The sequence below is a fragment of the Melospiza melodia genome, chromosome 22 (genome assembly GCF_035770615.1).
Source record: "Melospiza melodia melodia isolate bMelMel2 chromosome 22, bMelMel2.pri, whole genome shotgun sequence".
NCBI lineage: Eukaryota > Metazoa > Chordata > Aves > Passeriformes > Passerellidae > Melospiza > Melospiza melodia.
This window is the reverse complement of record NC_086215.1, coordinates 12,577,342-12,600,274: the sequence shown is the minus strand read 5'-3', so window position 1 is coordinate 12,600,274 and position 22,933 is coordinate 12,577,342. Positions and strand designations below refer to the sequence as shown.

Here is a 22,933-nt window from a genome sequence, read left to right as displayed (position 1 = left end):
TGGGGGTCTCAACCCCCCAAACTGGGCTCTGCTGGACTCTCACTGTTGCTTTCTCTCAGTCTCAGCCCCAGCCCTGGGGCTGGCCCAGCCCCTGCCCCACAGCCCCCCAGCCCCTGCCCCCCAGCCCCACAGCCCTGCAGCATGGCCAGGGCTGTCCAGGGCTGTTCCAGGGCTGTCCTGTGCCCAGGGGCCACTGCAGCTCTGCAGAGCCGGTGCCTTGAGGAGCCGTTTGTGGAGTTTGTTAGACACAGCAGAAAGAGCATGTTTGTCTCTGCTTTAACACGTTTGTGCATTTTCCTCCTGAAGTCTGTGGTTTGGTTTCACCTTCTTCTTTTTGTGGACTTAACTGGAGAAAATGTTTTGGGAGGTAAAAGATATTTTATTTTCAGAAAATGAAAAGTGTCCTTAAGTGTCTCTCTCTGTCTCTTACATCCTTTCCTCCCTCTCATCCCTGCCCTTCCCCACTCCCCCCCTTCCTTCCCAGGCAGAAGGTTACCAACTTCCTTGTCAGGAGCAAACCACTGTAATAAATTTTGCAGTTCATTTAAAATGGCAAAGTTTGTATTTTTTGGCTGTCTTTCTGACCCTTGTGGTTGGTGCTTGGCATGGGGAGGGCTGGGTGTCTGTGGGGGCACTCCTGGGGTGTCACCTGCCTTTGTGGGACTGGGACAGCGTGGTTGGGGCAGGGTCTGCTGCTGCCTTTGCTTCTGGGCACTGGGGACCCCAGACTGGTTCAAAGTGCTCCTGGGAATTGTCACAGTGACTCTTAAAGTGTTTTGCAAGTGAGTGCAGGAACAGCAACATTTGTGGGCAATTAGTGGGCAGTGCCCTGGTCCTTGCACCATGGCCAAACCCCATCTCTGGGCTCAGCCGCTTCCCTTGGACACAGTGCAACAAGGAGAGGAGGTTGTCTTTAAAATCAGCATTTATTGTTGTCATAATCAGCAAAACCCACCACATTTTCTGTGTCCTAAACACTACAGAAGTAATAGGAGGAGAGGGAAGGAAAGCAGTGCCCAGCTGGAGAGGGGCCAGGCCAGCTGGGCAGGAACCCAAGCAGAGGCAGGGAGAGGATTTCTGTCCTAAGCAGCAGAAGATGCTGTTGATGTCAGCTGGCTCAGAAAGGGCTTGGAGCCAGCTGCTGGCTTCCCTAGAGCATGTGCTTCCTACCCAGCCTGTCCCAGCTCAGGGTGCTCCCATCCCCATCACCACGGGAGCGTGGGCACTGCCTGGGCACAGCTGCCCTGGGCAAAGCTGGGCTCTCCCCATCCCTCTGCTCCAGCTCCTCCAGCAATGAGAGCCACAACCCTGCAGTGCCAGTGCTGCCAGCAGGGACAGGGACAGGGACAGGGACAGCAGTGACAGAGCCACAACCCTGCAGTGCCAGTGCTGCCAGCAGGAACAGGGACAGGGACAGGGACAGGGACAGTGATGGCAGAGCCACAACCCTGCAGTGCCAGTGCTGCCAGCAGGGACAGGGATGGGGACAGGGACAGGGACAGCAGTGACAGAGCCACAACCCTGCAGTGCCAGTGCTGCCAGCAGGAACAGGGACAGGGACAGGGACAGGGACAGGGACAGGGACAGTGATGGCAGAGCCACAACCCTGCAGTGCCAGTGCTGCCAGCAGAGATGGGGACAGCGGTGGCAGCGCTGTCCAGGCCAGTCCTGGCTGCCCTGGCAGGGGCTGCAGGAGCCGTGGGGAGCCCAGAACACAAATACCCACCCTGGGGAGGAGCAGGGCAGTCGTCAGGAGCAGCCCAAGCCCCATGGGACCCCACACTGCCCTGGTTTGGCACGTGGGGCTGGGAAGGAGCGCAGGGTGGCAGCTCTGCCCTGGCTGGAAGCTCTCCAAGGGAAGCCAGCTCCTCCAGCCTGCCCTCCTTCCTGCTGGAGGACCCTCTGCACTGCAGGCCCGTCACCAGAAACTTCTCAGAAACCTAAAGCAAAAGAGAGAAGGTCTCAGCTCTGCTGGCAGCAGGGGAGGGCAGGGGTCCCTCCCAGGCCTGGGGGAGAACTGGAGGGACCCCACAGCCCAAACCTGACAGGGCAGAGCTGTGGGTGCAGCTGGCATGGGCTGGCACAGCGAGCCCTGCCTGCCAGTGGTACAGCTCTGCCACCCCAGAGACCCCCTGTCCCTTTGGGGGTCCTTGTGACAGGGAGCCAGAGCAGCCTCCATGCACAGGGCCATGGCTGCAGGGAAACCCTTCTCCCCTGAGCACAGCACCCAGTGCTGGGAGCACGGGACAATGAGGTTCAAATGGCATTTAGGGACAGCACCAGCTCTGCCATGGCAGGAGCACTGGTGCCCCATGGGCTGCATCTCCTCCCCAGGGCACACAGGGGACACCCCAGGACGGGCCCTGGCACCAGGGCTGATCCCACCACGGGCACCCAGCAGGGCTGGCATGGATGGGCTCTGCATTTCTCCCCGTGACACTCAGGAGCTTTTCTGGCTTTGAATCCCAAAGACTCACAGATTCCTCATTATTTCAGTCCCAGCTCATGGAACACAATATGGTGAGAGTTGCAGAACTACTCGGTATCGATCAGTGGAAGGCTGGGCTGCGCACACAGGATCCATGTTGCTATGTGTGGCTTAGCAACATATAAATGTATTCAAACAGAATAATGAAATTATCGTGGGGAAACAAAGCAGCCATCACTTGAGGAGATGGAGGATGTGGAGGCCTCTTGGAGCCCTTGTTTGTCAAGACAAGGAAGATGGGACTTATTGTTTGTGCAAATATGTGAACGCCCCAGCCATGCCCTGCTCACAAAATGTGTGTAATGAAGGCAGGCAGGGCTGGCTGCACAGAGCAGCTCCCTACAGCTGCCTGGAGCTCATTACTGCAGAGCTGCTCCTTGGACTGAGCCCCTGTGGGGGGAGGCCCTGCCTGGCTCATGCCACAGCCACGCTGCAAAATTCCCCATTTCCCTGGCTCTGGCCTGGCACTCACCTGGATTTTATCCACCCTTATCCTCACCCATCCCACCTGCCCATGGACCCACTGCCTGTCCCTCCACTTGGGGCCACTGCAACACCCAGAGTTCTCACTGAGGCCCTGGGGTAGAGAGGGGCTGCTCCCACCCCAGACCCAGCACAGCTTTCCTGGGACACACAGGTGGAACAGGGAACAAACACCTTTCCTGGCTCTGCCACAGCTCCTGCTGGCAGCAGCAGCATTTCATCAGCTCCCTGGCAGCTTTCAATTAAAGGTATCTGGGGCTAAACACATCCCTTTTAATTAAACTATTCGGGAGAGAACAAACAGAAGGGGGGCAGTGTCTGTGCTGGGATCATCTGTCCCCATTCTGCACCCAAGGGCTCCACAGGGCTTTGCTCTGTGAGCAGAATGGGAAGGCACAGCCTGGCCCAGCCGGGTGTTCCATCGCCCTCTGTGCAAACCTGAGCTTCTAAAACCACACTGAGGGCTCACCTGAGGAAACAAAACCAAGTTAACAACCCACATCTTTGCACAGCTGGAGTTTAATGACACACGTGGGCTATAAGATGAGCAGCAGAAGGTGAGGGTGGGTGGACAGAGCACAAACACCCGTGGTGGGTGCAGGTCTTGCTGCCTCTGAGACCCCACAGCCTGAAATGCTGCTGCACAAGGTAATATCCCAATAGCTGCACAGCTACTCCTGGGTGCCACCATTCCTGCCTCTCCCAGGTGTCAGTGTGGGGAGGAAAGCTGCCCTGCTGCTGGGTGCCATCATCTCAAAACAGCCTGAGGCTGCCCTGCTTACACACTTCATGTGCAGCAAAATCAGAGACCTGCTAAGGCACTGCTTGCCTTGACAAAAGGAAATGTCACAATGCAGAAGAAATATGGTCACTGCACCCCTGGTGTGTGCTCACTGCACTGTCCACCTGAGGGTCCCCCCCAGGAGCTGCACTGGGAGTGCCCAGCAGTGATTGTTAGAGAAAATAAAGTGAAATATGCTGCATTTGTACTGTGAGGAGCTGGGGACTTGCCCAAAGCCAGGCTGGGGAGCTGAGGAGGCAGCAGGGAGCTGCCACCCAGCAGAGGGCTGGGGCTTAGAGGGATTTCTGGTTTTAATGCTACCCACCTCCACGGTGACATTGGCCTTTCTACAACCCGAAACAGAAGGAGCTCAGTGGCTGCTTTTAAGCTCCTAAATCCAGCCCTGTCTGAATAGCCACCTTCCCCAGCCTCCCTCCTCTGGGATCGTGGCACTGCCAGCACCCTCCAGTGCTTTCTGCCGCAGCTGCTGGTCTGAAGCAGCCCAGGCAGGAGCTGCTGCCCCCCAGGCCCTGCCCCAGAGCAGTGGGGCTGGGGGCCAGCAAAGGCTCAGCACAGGAGCCTCAGCCCCCTCTGCCCCGGCCCTGCCTGTGCCCCCAGGAGCTGGGGCACACAAGGAGGGGCAGCAAGAAAGGTGCAGAGACACAGGCAGAAACCAGGCAGGTGCCTTGGGGTGGGACCTTTGGCTGAGCCACAGGAGAGGCAGCGCCACTGGGGCTGCACAGCCGTCCCTCCTCTGCTCAGGGCACTCAGAATTCCCACAGCCTGGCCAGGAACCCAGCAGGGCGGTTTGGAAATAAAATAATCCTGTCCTGGAGGCTGGGCAGAGAGCAGCTGCCCTCCAGCACACAGCCACAGCAACCAGCAGCACCAACAAAAACTGCAGAACACGATGGAGGCAAATTTACCTGAGCACTTGAACGCTGTCAGCTCCACGGCCTGGAAGAGGGAGGAGGTGTTAGCACAGGCTATGGCTGTGGTGGCTTTGCTGCTGGCTGCCCCCAGCACAGCCCTGGGGCCGGGCAGGGCTGCCCAGAGCCCACCCACCCCCTGTCCCTGCCCAGGACCCAGAGCCCCCATCCCAGCCCCAGGGACGGGACCAGCAGAGGGTCCCAGACCCAGCTGCCCCTCTCAGAGCTGGCAGCTGACACCCTGGTCCTAACGCCTGCTCTGGGCACCCTGCCAGCCCCGTGGGCACCCACCAGGCTGGATGCCATGCTGGAGAGCACAGGAAGAGCCAGGAAAGGATGAGGGCACCCCTGTGCTGCAGCAGGGAGAGCCCACACAGTCTGCACTCTGTGCTCAAAGGATGGTAATGCTCTGGGAGATGTGAAATCCCTACTCCCAGTCCAACAACAACAACAAAGACCACCAAACAACATTTAAAAAAGCTGAAACACGAAGAACATCTTGTCTGTGTTTGCATCTCCATTCGCTCAGTGTTTTGTCATTTTAAGTGTTTTCAAACGCCTTTAAGTAGCATCTTCTCTTCATCCAAACCATTGTGCAGCTGCCAGTGACATTCTGAGTGTGCTGCTCACCGTGACTCAGCCAGGGAGCAGGGAAACAGCCTGGCTTACATAACTGAGGGCACTGACAGCAGCCCCTGCACAGCACAGCACAGGGCACACGGGGAGGGCACAGGCATGCCCAGCACTGCCATGCCCAGCACTTTGTGTGCTCAGCGCTGTGCCGTGCCCAAAACTGTGCCATGCCAAGAACTGTGCCATGCCCAGCCCTCTGTGTGCCCAGCACCATGCCATGCCCAGCACCGTGCCATGCCCAGCACCATGCCATGCCCAGCCCTCTGTGTGCCTAGCACCATGCCATGCCCAGCACTGTGCCATGCCAAGAACTGTGCCATGCCCAGCACTTTGTGTGCCCAGCACCATGCCATGCCCAGCACTGTGCCATGCCCAGCACTGCCATGCCCAGCACCATGCCATGCCCAGCACTGTGCCATGACCAGCACTCTGTGTGCCCAGCACCATGCCATGCCCAGCACTGTGCCATGCCCAGCACTGCCATGCCCAGCACCATGCCATGCCCAGCACCATGCCATGCCCAGCACTCTGTGTGCCCAGCACTGTCCCATGCCCAGTATTTTGTGTGCCCAGCAGTGCCATGCCCAAAGCTGTCATGTGCCCATCCCTGCCCTGCCCAGCCCTGTGCCCAGCCCTGTGCCCATCCCTGCCCTGCCCAGGGCTCAGGGCCCTGCCAGCTCTGCCCCAGGAGCTGCAGCAGCGCCGGGAGCAGCCCCAGCCCTGCAGTACCTGCCTTGGCCGAGAAGGGAAGCCCCACATTAAAATGCAATGTTTATGCACAGCAAAGCCCTCGCTGACCCTCAGGGAGGGAAGCACTTTGTGTCTGTGCTGCTGGGAAATGCCACGGCCTTGGCATTCAGGGGATCTGCTGCTCCTGCTGGATCTGGGGTCCTTGGGCTCATCCTGGGCCCACGTCTTGTACCCGTGCCAGGGGCTCACCCTGACCCTGCCCACACTGCCAGCACCTGGGCCTGGGGAAAGCATCGCCGAGAGAGCCCTGGTGCTGTGCAGGGGCCAGTGCTGCAGCATTAACCACAACATAAATCACCAGAGATGGAAATATGGATTTTACTGAGTGCCTCCAGAATGATATGCCAGCTGTAGAAGTATTATCTATTGGATAAATAAGAGCTGTCTATGTGACATAGGTTTTCAAAGGATAAATATTAGAGAGGGAAAGAGAGATCCTTCAGTGAGGGACTCATGAAAGTAGTGCTGGATTTTATTCTGAGGGAATTACAGCACTTGTATGTCAAGTACACAAGGACTGATGATCATTTCAAAAGCAGGAGATGGAAGTGGGAGCAGAGTAGTCAAATTTAAATTGTTCCCTGCTGTAGGCCGTGCCTTGCTGAGCTCTCCATCCCCATGCAGGCAGCACAGCCCCTGGCACCTGCCCCACTGCCTGATTCAATCTGCTGTCCTTGGGAAAGCCTCCTGCTTGATCCATACCCACCCCAGCCTAGGGGTTTATGGCCCGAATTCAGCATCACCTCCTGTTCCTGCAGGGCCCTGCTCTGAGCCCCCTCCTGGCTCCCCATGGGCTCAGGGCGAGCCCTTGCCTTGGAATCTGACTGGATTTGGCACAGAAGTGTTCTGGGACCACTCCTGTCCCTGCAGTGCCCCTGCCAGCTCAGGGGTGTCCCCACAGACCTGCTGAGCCCTGCCAGGGGTGCAGGTGAGGAACAGCAGCTGTTACATACCGGCCTCTCGGGGGACGTGATGGATGAGATGCCCATGGGAATTCTGGCTCCAAAATTTCCTAAAGGTGAAGCAGCACAGTGAGTTCACAGACCAGAGAACAGAAATGTTCATGCTTTCCCAAGAACCTGGTGCTTTGTGTCCCCCACTGCAGCTAAGGGACCAAACGGGTTTTCTGCATCACTGCACCCACAAACTGGTTGGAGAATGCAAAACCTTTTTGCCCCGAAGCCAAAACCCCTATTTTCAACTGTCACCTTTGCTCTTCCTCCAGAAAATTAATTTTGAGACACTGAGATGGATTTTTGCCTCAGGAGAATGCAATGCTGCCATGATGCTGATGAGAGCACCCAGCCTGGGCCAACAACAACAAAACCCCTCTCACCTCTGCTGGTGATGCTCTTCACTGGAGGGTCCCTCTGCACTGGGCTGGGCAGGGCAGCCTCAGGGGCAGGACTCAGCCTCCCTGTGTCCCAGGAGCTCGTGTTCCTCGGGCTGGATAAGTAGTTGATGGGATGAGAGCAGTTCTGGAATGACAGGCAGGAGATGCAGGACAGTGAAATTGCAACGAGCCTTGGCTACACCCAGATCGGACTTCAGAGAAGGATTTCATCATCCCTGCTTTGGCTCCCATCCCACCCTGGCAGAGCAGGCTGCTGCCTAATGGGGGCAGGCTATCTTTGGGTCTGTGGTGTCCAACAAGACCACAAAGAACGCAGACACACATTAAAAAATAATATTTCTTTCCATCATCATCTCCCCAAAGCAGACCCACAGCACAGCTGGGACCCTCCTCTGGTGGATGAAGGGGCAGCAGGGATTCCTCTCAGCTTACTGTGAATGAGAGGGCTTTCTTCTTGTCCTTCATCCTCTGGATGGCATTCCTCACCTGCAGCAGAGCAAGGACATGAGAGAGGCCACAGCAGCGCCAGCACAGCTGGAGATGCTCCAGCAAGTCACGGAGAAAGAGCAGCCAGGGCAGGAGCAGCACAGAACCCAGCTCCCCCAGTGCCAGCACAGCTGCTATGACAGGGACCGAGCCCATCTCTTACCTCGCTGTTACAGACAGCATAGACCAGGAATATGTACAGGCCCTGGAAGGGAGGGAGCAGAGGAGGGGTCAGAGATGCACGGCTGGTTTGTGCTCCTCGGCACGGAGCAAAGGGGCACCCTGGGGTGGGTGAGGCTGGCACACAGCGTGGGCACAGCCCAGCAGGGACAGGGAGAACCTCCCACGCCTGAGACCAGGCTGTGCACAGAGCTGCTCTCTTGCTGCTCTCACACACCAGGAGGGGAGCAGAGAGCAGTGGCACCTCGGGCACCTCGGGCACCTCGGGCACAGCTGTGTGAGGGACGTGCCCAGAGCGAGCCTTTCCTGGGGGCCACAGCCTGGGGCTAATTACAGCTCCAGACCCACGATGCTGGCCTTAAGGCAGCCCTATCTGGCCCACCAGATTTATGTTATATCTGTGGGTGTTTTGTTATCGCAGCTAGATAAATCAGCTGCAGCAGGAGATGCAATCCATCTTGCCTCCAGCGAGCCCTGCTCTCATCTGCGCGCTCTTGGCAGGCCGTGGCAGGCCCCTGGCACCGTGCCCTGACCTGTCCTTCAGCCAGCAACGCTGCTCCCTCCCCCAGAGCAGATTCTGGCCAGCCTTCCCAGGCAGGTCTTCCTTGAAGGAATCATTCTGGATCAGCGTGGGGAGGGCGGCGGGGAGGAGAGGAGGAAGGAGAGGGGGAAGGAGAGGAGGCCCAGCTGCAGCAGAGGGTGGGAGCAGAGAGGCAGCTCTGGGGGAGCCCCTCCTGCCCCCTCCCCTTCCAGCCTGTCCTGTCCTGTCCCTTCTCCTTCTCCTTCTCCTTCTCCTTCTCCTTCTCCTTCTCCTTCTCCTTCTCCTTCTCCTTCTCCTTCTCCTTCTCCTTCTCCTTCTCCTTCTCCTTCTCCTTCTCCTTCTCCTTCTCCTTCTCCTGCCCCTGCCCTGCCCCTGTCCCTGCCCCTTCTCCTGCCCCTGTCCCTGCTCCTGCCCCAATCCCTTCTCCTGCCCCTGCCCTGCCCCTGTCCCTGCCCCTTCTGCTGCCCCTGCTCTGCCCCACAGCACCAGGGGTTCCCTCCTGCTGCTCAGCCCCTGTCTGTGTTCCTGCCCTGCCTGCCTGCAGAAGGAGTTTTCCTCTTTGGTGCCAGCACACAGGGCAGCCCTGAGGACAGGCTTGGGCTGCTGCAGGCAAACAGAAAAGAGTCAAACAAAACCCAACCCCAACCACAGAACAACTGCGCAGGACCCACACGTGAAGGGACACACCGGCCTCAAAGGAAATTCCAAGTGGTCCATAGGAAGTAAGCAAAGGGGCTGGAACAGGATGGCTTTCTCTCAACTCTGCAGCTTCTCAGCAGCATTTATTTCTCCTCTGGGGCAGATTGTCCTGAACTTGGTAATGAAGGGACATGTGCACAGGGTGACACGGCCACCACGGGGTTCAGGGGTGTGCAGGGGTGTGCAGAGGCACGCAGGGATGTGCAGGGATGTGCAAGGGTGTGCAGGGGTGTGCAGGGGTGTGCAGAGGCACGCAGGGATGTGCAAGGGTGTTCAGGGGTGTGCAGAGGCACGCAGAGATGTGCAGGGGTGTGCAGGGGCGTTCAGTGCTTCTCTAGCTCCATCTACAGCTGCCTTCTCTCAAGGCTGGCAGGCCTCTGTTGATGCTGTGGATCGCAGGTGTCAGCACATGTTCCAGGGGGTTTTGTCACCGTGTGTCCCCGAGTTCAGACGTCCCCAGTCCTGGGAACAGCCCCAGGGCACCAGAGGCTCATTCCCCAGGTGCAAACAGCAGGAGGGATGCCTGCCCCATCTGGCTGCACAGGTACCATGTTAATTACCCATTACTGGAGCAAATAAAAACTCTAATGAGTTTGTAACTGGCAATTTGCAACCACACTGATGTGAGAAAAACTAGCACAAAAAACAAGGTCTGAACTGGAAACCCGTGGCACCAGCAGGACACTGGCAGAGACTGGTGCTGAGGGCCATGCAAGGTCTCCAGAGTTGTATTTTGTATCTTGGAAGGGTGAAATGAGTTTCCCCAGACAAATGGCCCAGTGCCTGGGGAAAGCTGGGCTGGCTTCAGGGCTGCAAGGGCAGGCAGAGTGCCCTGCAGGTGCCAGCCTGGCCATGCCCTGGTGGCCTGGGCACCCATGGGATGCAGGACTCACCTGCAGGGAGTTCAGCACAATGAACACGTAGGCCCAGACGATGCTGAGGTGCACCAGGAGCCCGCAGAGCCAGGTGAGCCCCAGCACGGGCAGCAGCACCAGCACGGGCTTGGCCGTGGCCCTGCGGGAGGGAGAGCTCAGGGTTACCCGGGCACACTTCAGGGATGAAACCCTACCAAGACAGGAGCTGTGGAACAAATTCCTCTGCAAACAAAAAAAGTTAAGACAGGAAAAACCAAATATTTCACCTCCCAGACCCCAGTGTGCCAGCCCTGCTCTTCATTTATCACTGCAAAGTTAGCGAGAAGGGAGATCTTTGACGTCATCAGCCATGAGAAAACAGCGATTTCCCCCCAATTTCTGCTGCAAGGAGGGTTTCTCTATTTGTTTTATTTGCACATGGATGTCACCCTGCCCTCCAGCAATGCCCTATCTTTGTGCTTCTGTAAATTTGGGAAAATTTATTTATGCTACAGGGGAACAATGCGTGTCTAGCAGGGGTATCCGGCGCCAGCTAACAACAATAAAAATTCACAGAGCATGATAAAGCAATGACTCAAGCAGCAGTTTTTTAGAGGTCTCTCAGTATTGACTGATTACAGAAGTCCCCACTGCCTCTCCCCCCGTGTGTGTAACCCCCACCAGCTTTACTTTCAACCCACCAAGTCCCAAGCTTGGATTTCTGCAGGCCCTGCCAAGGGTCTCCTGTCCCAAAGGGGTGAGATTGAGGAGTGTGAGTGCAGATGGAGACCAGCACAGAATGTGCTGGCTGGGCTTCTCATCTGGAGTTAGAGACCGTCTTTGGGTGGGACACAGCTGCCCTGGGGAGAGAATCCCCTCTGCCCTGCTGCTCTCACTCTCACACCTCACTGTCTTCACTTGACTGAGCTTCTCTGGCCAGCCTGTGCCAGCGCCTCAGCAGCTTCTCTGGAAAGGATTTCCTCCTCGTATCTAACACTGCCTCACAGGTTTCCCACCCATGGCAGCCCCGCTGGGAGGGCTCACCAGAGCTGTGTTCCAATCTGGCTCTCCAGGCTGCTGTTGGGGGTCAGCATCCTGGATCTCCTGCGCGCGCTGGCCACTGTCACGGTCACCACGCGGAGCAGCACCAGGCTGTTCACCTGCCAGGGACAGAGGCACAGAGCTGGGCTCATCCTGCAGCCCCAGCTCCTCAGGTGAGCCTCCTCTGCTGGAAACTGGGGTCACAGCTTGGGGACAAACATCACTGCCAGGAAAGCAGTGAAACCAAAAGGCTTCACAGAGCTATCTGCACAGGTGTGAAATCTAGGAAACATCCCAAAACTGCTCCCACACAACCTCTTCCCTGGTAAAGGTCTGTTCTGGACCCCATAAACATTGTGCTTTTTTCTGCTGCTGTGTCATGTATAACGATATTTCAAGGATGTAAATATTCCTGTATTAAAATCAGACCCTTTGCTAAGGCAATGTCACACAGCACATTCCTAACTGAACAGCCAACCAAGAACTGGTCAGCAAAATTTTCTTAAAGCACTTTTTCCTATCAAAAAGCTTTTTTGATTAAAGAGATTTACTTGTGTTGCAGAAGTCTATATAAAGCAAAACAGCACTTTTCCTCTAAAAGCAGCGGGCACAATGGGCTGCACCCCTGACCCTGCCCTGCTTTTCTGGAGCAGCCCCAAGGGAGTCCCCCCTTCCCAGCAGGGTTTGGCACTCACAGCCAGGATGAGGAGCACAGGCCCCACGAAGGCCCAGATGACGTTGGTCTGCACGTTCAGCCAGCAGTGGTTGGCCGCCACATACTTGTCAAAGGAGCTGGCAAGGGTCACCCCCACGATGAGGACTGGAAGCCCTGCAGAAAAACCCACAGGTTAAACCCTGGGAAAAGCAGAGATGCCCCATGCAGGGCACCGTGCGCCAGACAATTGCCTCAAAACCCCCCTGACCAGACAGGCTTCAGCGTGAGCCTCCAAAACCCCACGAGCAACATCAATCCTCTGCAGCTGAAATCTGTCCTGGCTCAACACAGCCAGATTTACAAGCTGTCAGCATCTTTCTCTGAGGTATAAAGCATCCCAAGTCCTGAGTCCTGACCAAAGCAATTTATTCCTCAGATTGCTTTTTTAACAAAATGGACAATCAAAGACATAAACCAATCCAAAATACTTGAAGTGGTTGCCCAGTGTCCAACGAGGTGTGTGCTCCTTGAGCAGCACATCCCTAAAGAGGATCCTCTTTGACACAAATCTCAGCTTATTCAAATAATTCTATGTCCCTAAAGGCCTCCCTCAGAATAAAAGGTGCTTAGTGAGGAACGCATTTATATTTAATTACTATCAGACAAGAGTGATGCTCTCCAAGAACGAGAAGTTACCATAAATCTCCTCCTCCATTTTTTTAATGAACTTCTGGGTTTAGAAGTATAACAGAAATGACACTCAACTTATATTTTAAGACTAGCAATTTGACAAATAATTCCAGAGAGCTCTGAAGGGCACCAGCACCCAGCTCTCATACTAAATTAAATCAAACAATTGTGCATCTCTCCTATCAAAACTTTCACTAGAAAAGAAAAATAGTATTTTCCTGAGGAGCCAAGGCAGAGGAGTGTGCAGATACCCCAGCCTGTCACGTAGTAGAACCTCATTCTCCTGCCTTCACTCATGTTGACTGCCACCACTTTGCTCCAGAGGAGAAGCCCCTCCACCAGCATCCATGAGAAGGCTGCCATGAAGAAGAGGTGCAGGAAGGCAGTGACCATGAAACACAGCACCTGGAGGGGCAGAAACCACACTGCACAACGTGTATATGTGCATCTCCAACAGAGAGACGAGTTACAGGTAATTAATAAAGGGGTAAGGTAATTAGACTTTAATTAATTTAAGGGAATTAGTAAATACTTCTGTTCTGTTGCTCTGACAGGGGCGCTGGAGCCTGGCCACGTGGGCTGAGCGGGCCATTCCTGCCGAGCTCACCTGGCTGGGCTTGGCCAGCTCGCTGACCATGAGCAGAGCCTCCCCTGCAGCCAGGGCCAGGATCAGGTTCTTGTGCACCGTCGTTCGTTCGCTCTTGGGGACGCTGGGGAAGGAGAGAGGGAGCCCTGAGCTGCAGCCACACTGGAGGGCCCTCCCTGTCCCCCTGGGCTGGGCAGGCCTGCCTGGGCCACTCGTGCCGCTCCCTGCAGAATGACAGTGAGAGGGGCAGAGGACAGCCCTGCTGTGCAAGCCCCCGGTGCTGGGGACACCTTTGGGCACAGCTGCTGAGCCCTTGGCCAGCTCCAGGCAGGGAGGCAGAGGTGGAGGGAGCCCCTGCCACGCTCACAAGGCAGAGCTCTGTGCTTGCCAAGTGACACAGAAGGGTTGGCAATCAAAGAAATAGTCCTTGCTCCATTTATTTTATAAAACTTAATTCTAGCAGAGCAGCCTTTATAGTAAACATCGTTAGCAATTGATGGAAACCTTGCCACAGACATGCAGGTGTGTGTGCACAGATCAGTGAGCATCTCCACAGAAACAGCCAGGGCTGAGCCCCTCTCCAGCCAGCAACAAGCACTCCCCTGTGCCATGGAGCAGCTCCCAGCTCTTCCCACACACCTGCCCCACCCGCGCTGGCAAAGGACACTCTGAGAAGGGCTCGGGAGGAAAATACCAAGTAGAAAATACAGAGGAGGCTGCAAGTGCCCAGGCTTTTCTTACCCAACTGCCAGGAACAAAATGAAGGTAACCATCAAGGCACAGAAGGAAACTCCACATCCAATGAAAGTCAAAGTCTGCAGGGTGAACTCTTCCTTGGTGGTCCTCTGCTCCAGACATGAAACAACAGAAGACTCAAATCCCTCCTGAGTTAACCCCACCAGCCTGGCACCCACCCAGAGGCAGGCTCCTCACGTACCTCCATCTCGTACACCTGCAGCAGGATGGCAAAATTGGTGGTGTGGTTGCAAAAACAGGCAGTGGAGTCTGGGAGAGACTTGGCCACAGAGCAGCCAGCTGTGGACCACATCCCACCAGCATCTGGGCTAACGTGCAGCAAAACCAGAGAAAACACAGGGAAATGACCCTTCACTTCCACAGAAACCAGGGCACGATGGCAATTGCATTGTCTCAGGAAAAGCAGAGTTTAAAGGAGGAAGATGAGGATATCAGAAACAGGTCTTCACCTGGACTTCCCTTTGGTTCACCCTTTGTCTCAGCAGCTTTGCCTCACCCAGCAGGCACACAGTGAGAACTGATCTGGTGTCAATGTGTGCATTAAAGAGTGGAGCTCAGCCATGGCAGCTTCAAACAGAGCCCAGCTATAGCACGGCTCTGGGCAGGGTCCCTGCACAGCCCCTGCACTGAGAGCAGCCCTGGGCTGGCTGTGCCAGCTCTGCCCCCAGCTCAGCCTGCCACAAACCCAGCATGGCACCCCTGGCTCCCCAGGACAGGCCTGTCCCAGCCCAAGGTTTTTTCACTTGAATGATTTAATTACCAATCTATAATTTATCACAGCCACAGTGTTCTCACCACAGTGACATCCAGCAAACACACATCCCAGTGCCAGGCAGGGTTTGTGAGGCTGGGGGTCCTGCATGTCTTTGGGGTGTGTATCCTGGGCTAACTCCTCTTTGACACAGGCAACAACCATCATTAACCAGGGCTTTCCATTTGGGCTGTATATACCTCATTACAGGTCACTTGCTTGTGAGTGACTTCTCCAAAGGAAATCTTCCCAGGAAAGCATTCTGCTCCAGCAGACAGGGGATGTCAGCATGCAAAGGAGGCAAAAAAATTCCAGATCTCTACTCTTACCATTACATTTATATTGAGATGTTTGGTTTTCCAGTGGAAATAAAAAGCTCATAAATCTGGGGACCTGAACTGAGACAAGGCACCTGAGGCTGAAGTTCCAGAAGGCACAGACGGGTCCCACCAGAGTACTGGGCAGGTCCTGCAGGCAGAGAGGGGAGAGAAGGGGTCACCCAGCACTCACTGCAGGACAGGGGTGCAGTCACTGCAGGACAGGGGTGCAGTCACTGCAGGACAGGGGTGCAGTCAGTGCCCTGGCTGGGAAGGGTCTGTCAGAGCAGCACAAACAAGAGCCGGGGCAGGGACAGCCCTGTCCCAAAGCTCGGGGACTGAGCCGTGCCGGGACAGCCAGGGGGGCTGAGCCGTGCCAGGACAGCCAGGTGGGCTGAGCCGTGCCGGGCGGGGCTGAGCCGTGCCGGGACAGCCAGGCGGGCTGAGCCGTGCCGCTCTCACCGGCGCAGCCCGGGGTACCTGGGCACGGTGCTGCAGGCGGTAGCGCACGGCCGCGCTGATCTCCTGCTGGTCGCTGAGCAGGGTGGCTGAGATCACCGCTGTGCCCACCGAGGTGCCCAGGAACCTGCCGGGGAAGGAGCCGCTCTCAGCGCAGGAAGCACGAACGGGATCTCCCGAAGGGCTGCGGGGTCCGGGTGCTGCCGAGGGCGGGCACGGCGGGCCCGGGGGTACCGGGCACAGCCCCAGCGCTGCCCGGCTCTGCCCGCCGTGGGCACCGGAGCATCCCCGGGGCTCCGGCGGAGCGGCTGAGCCGGGCGGGGATGCGCGGGCGGCCATCCCCACCTAGCGTCCGGAGCTCCGGGAGCGCAGCCAGCCCACAGCCACCATCCATCCATCCCGGGGACACCGGTGAGATGGATAGGCATGAAGTGACCCCAAAACCCGGGCACCAGCCCAATGCAGATTGGAAAATGAGCTCTTCCATGGTGCTGAGGGCAGCCCTGGGGTGGGGGAGGGACTCAGTTTCACTCACTTCTGTGCCCCATCAGGGGCAGCCGTGGCCTGGGACACTGCACTGCTGGACAGGCAGCGCTGCAGGGAGCCATAGCCAAACCACATGTTCTTCATTGTGACTCTGTGCAGGCCTGCAGGGACAGGGACAGGGACAGGGCAGCACTGGACACCCCTGCCCTCCCCTGGGGGTGATGCTGGGGGCCCAGAACCCCCTCAGCTCCCAGCTGTGTCTCTGCACAGATCCTCTCCCGCACAGCCCATCTCCCTTTCATCAGGAGTGTCCCCTCTCCACGCTTCCCCAGACCTCATATGGCCAAGGTAAGGAGTCTGTGGCACTCAGGAGGGCCATGCAGAGGTGCCAGGGGGAGCTCAGGTGTGGTTACAAACCTCTGGATTTCAGCCTTTGCATTTCTTCTGCAGGAACTTCAATGAGGTCATGCCTGCCCTTCTCAGAGGTCTGCACCACGTAGGCCTCACCACTCAGCTGCTGCTCGCTCAGCTCCAGCCCCCTCACCTCCACCCCTGTGCACAGGCAACATCAGGTGCTGAACCAGGGCTCAGCCTTCCTCCAGAGCTGCTGCCACAGCAAAGTGCCACAGGGACACTGCAATGCCAGCCAGGGCCAGCCAGGACCCACAGCAGCAGCAGCAGCAGGGAGGTGCTTTCTGTGCAAACCAAGAGCATCTGGGCTCAATTTCTGCCATGCCCAAAGGCTTCTTACAATGCTCCTGCAATCCACAGCCTGAGAGGTGCCCTCACACTGTGCCACTGCACAGAGGCAATGGGAGCAGGCTGCAGGGCTGGCCAGAGCTGAGCCAGAGGAGCCAGGAGTGGATTTGGGCTGGGAACCAGACAGGGTGGCTGACCTGGGGCTTGGTGAGATGCCCTCCAGTGCCACTCACCAATATTCCCATGCTGGATCGTGATCTTTGTCCTCTCTGTGGTCAGCAGTGGGACCAGGAGTGACACCATTCTGTCACAGAGCTCAACCACAGCCATGGGCCCCCTGATAACCTGCAAAGGCAGAGAGAGCGATGGAAATCAGCACCTGCACCATCAGCCCCCCTTCCCACAGCTCACAGGAGTTCCCTTAAACGTTCGGTCCTTGGCAGAAAAACAAAGAGAAGTTGAGACTGGAGGGCAGCACGAGAGCCCGTGGAGGTGCAGCAGGCCAAGGGGGAGCAGGTGAGGCACTCAGCCCCACTCTGGGGACACCAGTACCTGGCTGATCAGGGACCACGTCCCACTGTTCTGCTCTTCCAGAATTAACTCAGTGACTTCCATGTAGTACTGGCCCAACTGCTCCAGCATCTCCAGCTCATCTCCCTCCTGGATTTCCAAATCTGAAACTTGCTTTAGTAATTGAAGGACTGCAAGGAGGTCAGATGGCTCAAGCACGGGCACTTCTCCTTCTCTCAGAACAGCTGCCAAGACATCCAGAGCATCGAGAGCCACAGAGAGGTTCAGGTCTTGCACACCACCCGAGAAGACACTGTCAGGAATCTGTCATGGAAAAGAGAGTTTAGTTCAGTGCAGAGCCCTGGCTCTCCCTGATCCTCAGCTGTGCCTTGGCAATCCCTGCATGCCCCTGCTGGCACCAGGACCTGTCTGGCCAACAGGAATATCCTGGGGGAAGGCATCTCTTGTCCTCAGTGCAATGAGTCAATCTGAAGCAACGCTGCGTGTTTGATCGCAGCAGAAGTTACAGCTGTGTTGGTCACAATCTCCAACAGCAGCTCAGGAAAGGTCCCAGGCAGAACTGCTGGCAAAGGGACCTCAAGCAGCTCCAGGTGCCAACACGCCCAGCCCAGCAGCTCCTCCTCCCCAGGTGCCAGGTGGCCCTGCTGGGGCTGCAGGACTCACCACTGTCCTCACTGCCAGGGCGTTCACACGGCGGGCGAGCGCGTGGCTGGACTCCAGCTGGGCTCTCTTCAGCTGCCAGTATGCATCTGGGGACAAACCAGAGCCAGAACCACTGCTGAGCTGTGCCACAGTGTGGTTAGCACATGCCACATTCAAAGCCTGGGCCAGGGTCCTCAGATGGTGGCTAAGTCTGCAGGACAGGCAGGACAAGGAGACTTCACAGCTGCATTTTATTTTTAACAATCCCGTCTGGAGAGACAATTCCACACTCCCTTTCTGCCTTTCCCATGCTCCCCTGGTCAATGAGCCTGGGAATGCCTGGACTGGGAGGCACTGACAGCCCTGCACCATGCAGGGTGTGCCACCACTGCCATCCCAGCTGGGGAGAGCCAAACCCCTGTCACAGTGCAGGCAGCTGGAGCAAAGTGCCAGCCCCAGAGGGGTTTGCATGTGACCCCTTCAGAGCAGGGGCCTCCCCACCCCTGGCCAGCAGCCCAGGCAGGACCTCCAGGAGTGCATGCTTGAAGCAATGCATGAATAACTGACACATGCTGTACCCTTGCTGTAGTGACAGATGAAAGGCAAAGGCTGCAAACAAGATGCATAACTGAATCCACTGCTGCCAACTTCCAAAACTCTGCATTCCTCCACAGGCCCTGTGGAAACACACGGAGACAGAAGGGTCTCCCAGGGACACGCCATCCCCAGCAGGCATCGCCTTTCCTGCGAGCCCTGGCACAGCAAACGCTCTGGGCTGGGCGCTCAGAGCCACGAGGATCCTGAGACTCACCTGGGCAAAGGAGCTTCATGGCCACTGTCTGGACAGTGCTCTCCACCTCCAGGGCATTGGAGCTCCACCCAAACAGCAGGTCCTGCTCTACCACCCAGCAGGAGCGAGCTCTCTCAATGTGCTCGGTGCTGAGGACCTTGTGCCAGATGTGCAAGTCGGTGATGTTCCCACTGAAGGACTCCTTGGCCCTGAAGGTGCCCCCCAGGGAATCCTGGTCCTGCCCAATGATGAAGGTGCCCTGGCCAGAGATGGCCTGGGGGGCAGAGGGTCCCACGGAGCACAGACCACTGGCTGCTGCCCTCCTCTTCCCATCAGCGTAGATGGCCCAGGTGCCGTTGTCCTGCTGCCAGGTGACACAGAAATGATGCCACTGCCCATCAGCACGGAACACGGGCAGGTAGGGGGAATGGTGCCCGTGGACAATGAGAGCAAACCGAACAAAGCCCTCCTCATCCACGAAGCCACGCAGCTGGAACTCATTGATGAAAGCAGGCACGGCGTAGGAGAACACGGTGGCGATGTCCTGGCTCCTGGTGTCCCACTGCAGGTGGGCACAGGCTGTGACAGCAGCCAGGGCCGGGAAGTCACAGAGCACCTTCACGTATTTTGTGTCTGTTTTGTCTCTGAATACCAGGACTGGGACAGTGTGGCCACCTGGAAGGAGAAATTTCAGTCAGCAGAAAGGAAGAAGCATAGGCCAATAAAGTGACAATAAAAAAGCAAGGGACAACATCTCCAGCCATATTTTTCAGTATGAAAACATCTCTAAATATCCCATGTCCACTTATACTCACGTCTCCTCTTTGCTTTGTGCAGGACACTGTCCCTTTCCTTCAGCCACACAGAGCCTCTGATGTGGTGGGACTGCAGCAGTGTGCTGAGGGAGCCCTGCTCACTGTCCTGGGGCTCCAGGAGCAGCTGGGCAAAGTGCTGCTCACAGTACCTGCCAGCTTGCCACCAGTCCAGAGCAGTGCCCACGTATTCATACGTGTGCCTTGGGGTCTCAATTGTGACAGGAGCAAAGCCTGGAGGGAGACACACACACACAGCCTGGGGAAACAGAAACTGTCCATCCCACAGTTAAAATCACTGCCTCGTGCACCTCGGGGGAGCTGCTGGCAGGAGCCCGTGTCCCCAGGCAGCCCCTGGGCACAGGGTGACAGAGCCCAGGCCACACGGGAGCTGAACTGAGGGTGCTGTGACCCCTCTGCCCAGAGCTGGGGCTGGGAGCACTCCTGTGGGACACACAGACCGTGCTCAGCTCAGCACCAGGGAAAAGCTCACTCTGCTGTGCCTAGGGATGGCCCTCAGAAAAGCTTGTTCAGAGCAGCTATGCATAAACAACTTTACTTGCTTTATCCCCAAAAAGCTCATCCCAGCTTCTGCACTTGCAGATGCAATTTTCAGGCACAAAATAATCTGTTTGGTTTGCAGATGCAGTGGGGCACAGAGCAGCAGCTGAGCAAACAGCCTGGCAAATACCAGCTCTGCAAACAGCATTTTAGGCACAAAACAGAGTAACAGAAAAAGTTCCTTTACCTTTGTTTGCACCACCAGACACGTTTTGTTTCTCTGTGCTGGATGTTGCTTGTAAAACACATAGAAAGTGCTGATAAAAACACTAACCTTTAGAGGTCTGGTTCTTGGCAAGCGCGGCAAAGGCAAGGAGGCTCCTGGACAGACAGACCTGGTGGAGAGGACGTGTTGTAACAAGCAGAGAGACACTAATATTATCTCAAATAGCCAGAATGGAAAAAAAAATTGTAATACTCACCAGAAAGCTGAAGAAGCAAGAATCAAGACTCAAGTCTCTCCTAACCATGCTGACCAGCTGGGAAGGTTTCACCCTTTGCTAGAATAAATAAAGTGTTACTGGAGATGCATCACGGAGACAGAAGCACTCTGCAGAAATGGCATTCCCTGATAATGCTGCTTTCCTCAGAAAGCCCCAAAACAAAAAGGAGAAAATTACTCCCTCTGGAATACCTGTACCGAATAGTATCTTATCCAAAGAATTCCCAGATCTTCTTGAAGACCTTAAGGTCTCAGTTAAACATTTGTTTGCAGGATATAAAATAATTAAGCATAAAACGTAGAGATGTGCAATGTCAAGGAGCAGGCAAAACCGCAGAGCCTCTTCATCCGCATTAACTAAATAAAAAAGCCACCATAAATGGCATCATTAACGGTGTTGCATCACCGGCAGCTTTTCTCGTTGCCTTTAAAGCCTGCAGGACCAGAGCGGCAGAGCAGACCCTGCAGAGCAGCAAACCCAGCCCCTGTGAGCCCAGACACGGAGCCCAGCACACGGAGCCGTCCCAGAGCTCAGGGCTCGGCAGCGATCCCCATCTCCCCCCTCTGCCCCTGGGCAGGAAACTCTGAGTGCAGACAGTAAAAAGCCCAGTAAAATCATAGATGAGGCACGTAAAGACACAAGATGGAAACCGGCAACGCCAAAGCAAACAAGCCCCGAGCTCCGGGCACTGTGAGTGATCTCTGCTCCCCTGGCGCTGTAAAAGCGCATTTAAGCACTTTGCTGCTAAGGGGCTTGGGAGATCCGCTCTGCCGCCGGGCTCTGGGCTCACAGTCTTTCAAAGTTCAGCAGAGACTTTGGAAACACCCAGCACAGCTCTTGGCCCTCCAGGGACAAGTATAAATCTGATGGGTGAGAGGGAACCACGGCATCGCCGACCTCCCTCTCCTCAGCCTGCACCTGCAGCCTCAGGGTCCGCTTGTCCAAGGAGGGCCCTGGAGATGGTGCGGGGAGAGCTGGGACCCGCTTTGGACAGAGAAACGGGGCCGTGGGGAGAGGCCGGTGAGCCGGGGGGGAGCCCGGTGGCTCAGGGCACCCCTGTGGCTCTGGGGCCGCCCTGGGGAGCCCGGGCAGGGCCGAGCTCCGGCACGGCCACGGCGGGACAAGCGCGACAGCCGGCGGGGCGGGGAGCTGGGGGCCGGGAGCGGCGGAGAGCGGGAACCGCGGCCGGTGCGCTCCGAGGGGCCACGGCTCCGCACCCGCTCCGAGGGGCCACGGCTCCGCACCCGCTCCGAGGGGCCACGGCTCCGCACCCGCTCCCAGGGGCCACGGCTCCGCACCCGCTCCGAGGGGCCACGGCTCCGCACCCGCTCCGAGGGGCCACGGCTCCGCACCCGCTCCGAGGGGCCACGGCTCCGCACCCGCTCCGAGGGGCCACGGCTCCGCACCCGCTGCCAGGGGCCACGGCTCCGCACCCGCTGCCAGGGGCCACGGCTCCGCACCCGCTCCCAGGGGCCACGGCTCCGCACCCGCTGCGCACCCGCTCCGCATCCCTCTCCGCATCCCTCTCCGCACATCTCCCCGCTCCCCACACGCCGTCCCTCGCAGCCCCGCCTGGTCCCGCACACCGCAGGTGCCGCCGCTCCCGCACCGGGCCCGCTGGGCAGAGGGACGGTGACTCCACGCCCGCACCCCACTGCCCCCATCCTCACCCCACACGGCCCCCAGACCCCCCTCCAGCCCGCCACATCCCCGCAGCAGAGCACTCACAGCCGTCCCTGCTCCGCTGTGCCGGCAGCACCGGAATCCTCTTCCCCGGCGGTCACTGCTCCATAGAGGTGCCCAAAAAACCTCCCCAGAAAATCTGGCCCATGATCATGGCAAAGGAGTCAGGGAGTGGGGGAGTGACTCGGGATCCTCGCAGCAGAGAGAGCCCAAGAGCCCAGGAGTGCAGCTGGAGAGGGGCAGCTCTAGAGAGGTCCAGAGGGCTCCTGGTGCCATGTCCCCACCCAGCAGCTTCAGCGTCCCGGCGTTTCCTCCCGCCAGGGCCCGCAGCTGCCCCGGGGGCAATGCCAAGGCTGGGGGGTCCAGGCCACCCCCATGGCTGTGGCTCTCCCCAGCTCACCAGACAGAGCTGCTCCTTTGGGGATGCCCACTCACTTTTGCTACAGCAACTGGCACACAGCTCCTACTCCTCCCGCCCCAGAAAATGCTTGAATCACACCACGGATTCACCAGCAACTGGCTTTTGTTCTTCAGGGCCTTCACCTGGGAATGAAGGCAGTTTTCCCATCCCAACGCCTCTGCTCTTGGCAGTAAATCTCCCATAGAAGAATGGACCTTGGAGGCAGCTGCTCTGGAGCTTGGGTGCCAGTTGGAAGTGGCCTGGCACCCCTGGCAGCGTGGCACAGAGCACCAAGGGGCTGCCAGCAGCATGGCAGCCCTGCAGGAGGCTCTGCTGCCACCGAGGCTTTGCCAACGCTGGATCCTGCTTCCCTTGGGAATGGGGACAGCAAAGGGCACGAGGCAGAGCCCAGCTTTACACCAAAGAACTTCAGAGGGAAACTGCAAAATTATT

The 22,933-nt window shown here is 57.3% G+C and overlaps 1 protein-coding gene across 5 annotated transcripts; it reads right to left on the bottom strand.

Moving 5' to 3' along the window:
• Positions 1–907: 907 nt before the first annotated feature.
• On the bottom strand, positions 908–22,487 carry ADGRD2 (adhesion G protein-coupled receptor D2). Of its 5 annotated transcripts, XM_063174673.1 has the most exons (26): positions 22,126–22,481; positions 20,377–20,454; positions 20,229–20,289; positions 19,397–19,627; positions 18,603–19,256; positions 18,370–18,468; positions 17,813–17,898; positions 17,171–17,452; positions 16,852–16,963; positions 16,337–16,471; positions 15,969–16,080; positions 15,455–15,560; positions 15,070–15,125; positions 14,088–14,214; positions 13,892–13,995; positions 13,172–13,274; positions 12,816–12,969; positions 11,915–12,048; positions 11,223–11,338; positions 10,218–10,338; positions 8,068–8,109; positions 7,851–7,904; positions 7,401–7,542; positions 7,018–7,076; positions 4,679–4,709; positions 1,802–1,940 (listed from the first exon to the last, which is right to left on the bottom strand). In XM_063174673.1, exons 2-26 carry the CDS (start codon positions 20,422–20,424, stop codon positions 1,933–1,935), a joined length of 3,177 nt encoding a protein of 1,058 aa, XP_063030743.1. In that variant the 5' UTR covers positions 20,425–20,454; positions 22,126–22,481; the 3' UTR covers positions 1,802–1,932. The 5 variants fall into 5 exon arrangements, with proteins under 5 accessions (XP_063030742.1, XP_063030740.1, XP_063030741.1 ...); XM_063174672.1 differs by lacking the exon at positions 4,679–4,709 and having other exon boundaries at positions 908–1,940; positions 12,852–12,969; positions 22,126–22,487; XM_063174670.1 differs by lacking the exon at positions 4,679–4,709 and having other exon boundaries at positions 908–1,940; positions 22,126–22,485.
• Positions 22,488–22,933: the final 446 nt, after the last annotated feature.

What these genes read in the sequence shown, in the direction of transcription:
- ADGRD2 (XM_063174670.1), bottom strand. Translation starts at nt 20,424, where the DNA reads ATGGTTAGGAGAGACTTGAGTCTTGATTCTTGCTTCTTCAGCTTTCTG. An exon ending in CTGTGCTCCTCATCCTGGCT is followed by an intron (nt 11,339 to 11,914) that starts GTGAGTGCCAAA and finishes TGTCCCTGGCAG; the next exon opens with GTGAACAGCCTGGTGCTGCT. An exon ending in ATGCTGTCTGTAACAGCGAG is followed by an intron (nt 7,905 to 8,067) that starts GTAAGAGATGGG and finishes GCTCTGCTGCAG; the next exon opens with GTGAGGAATGCCATCCAGAG.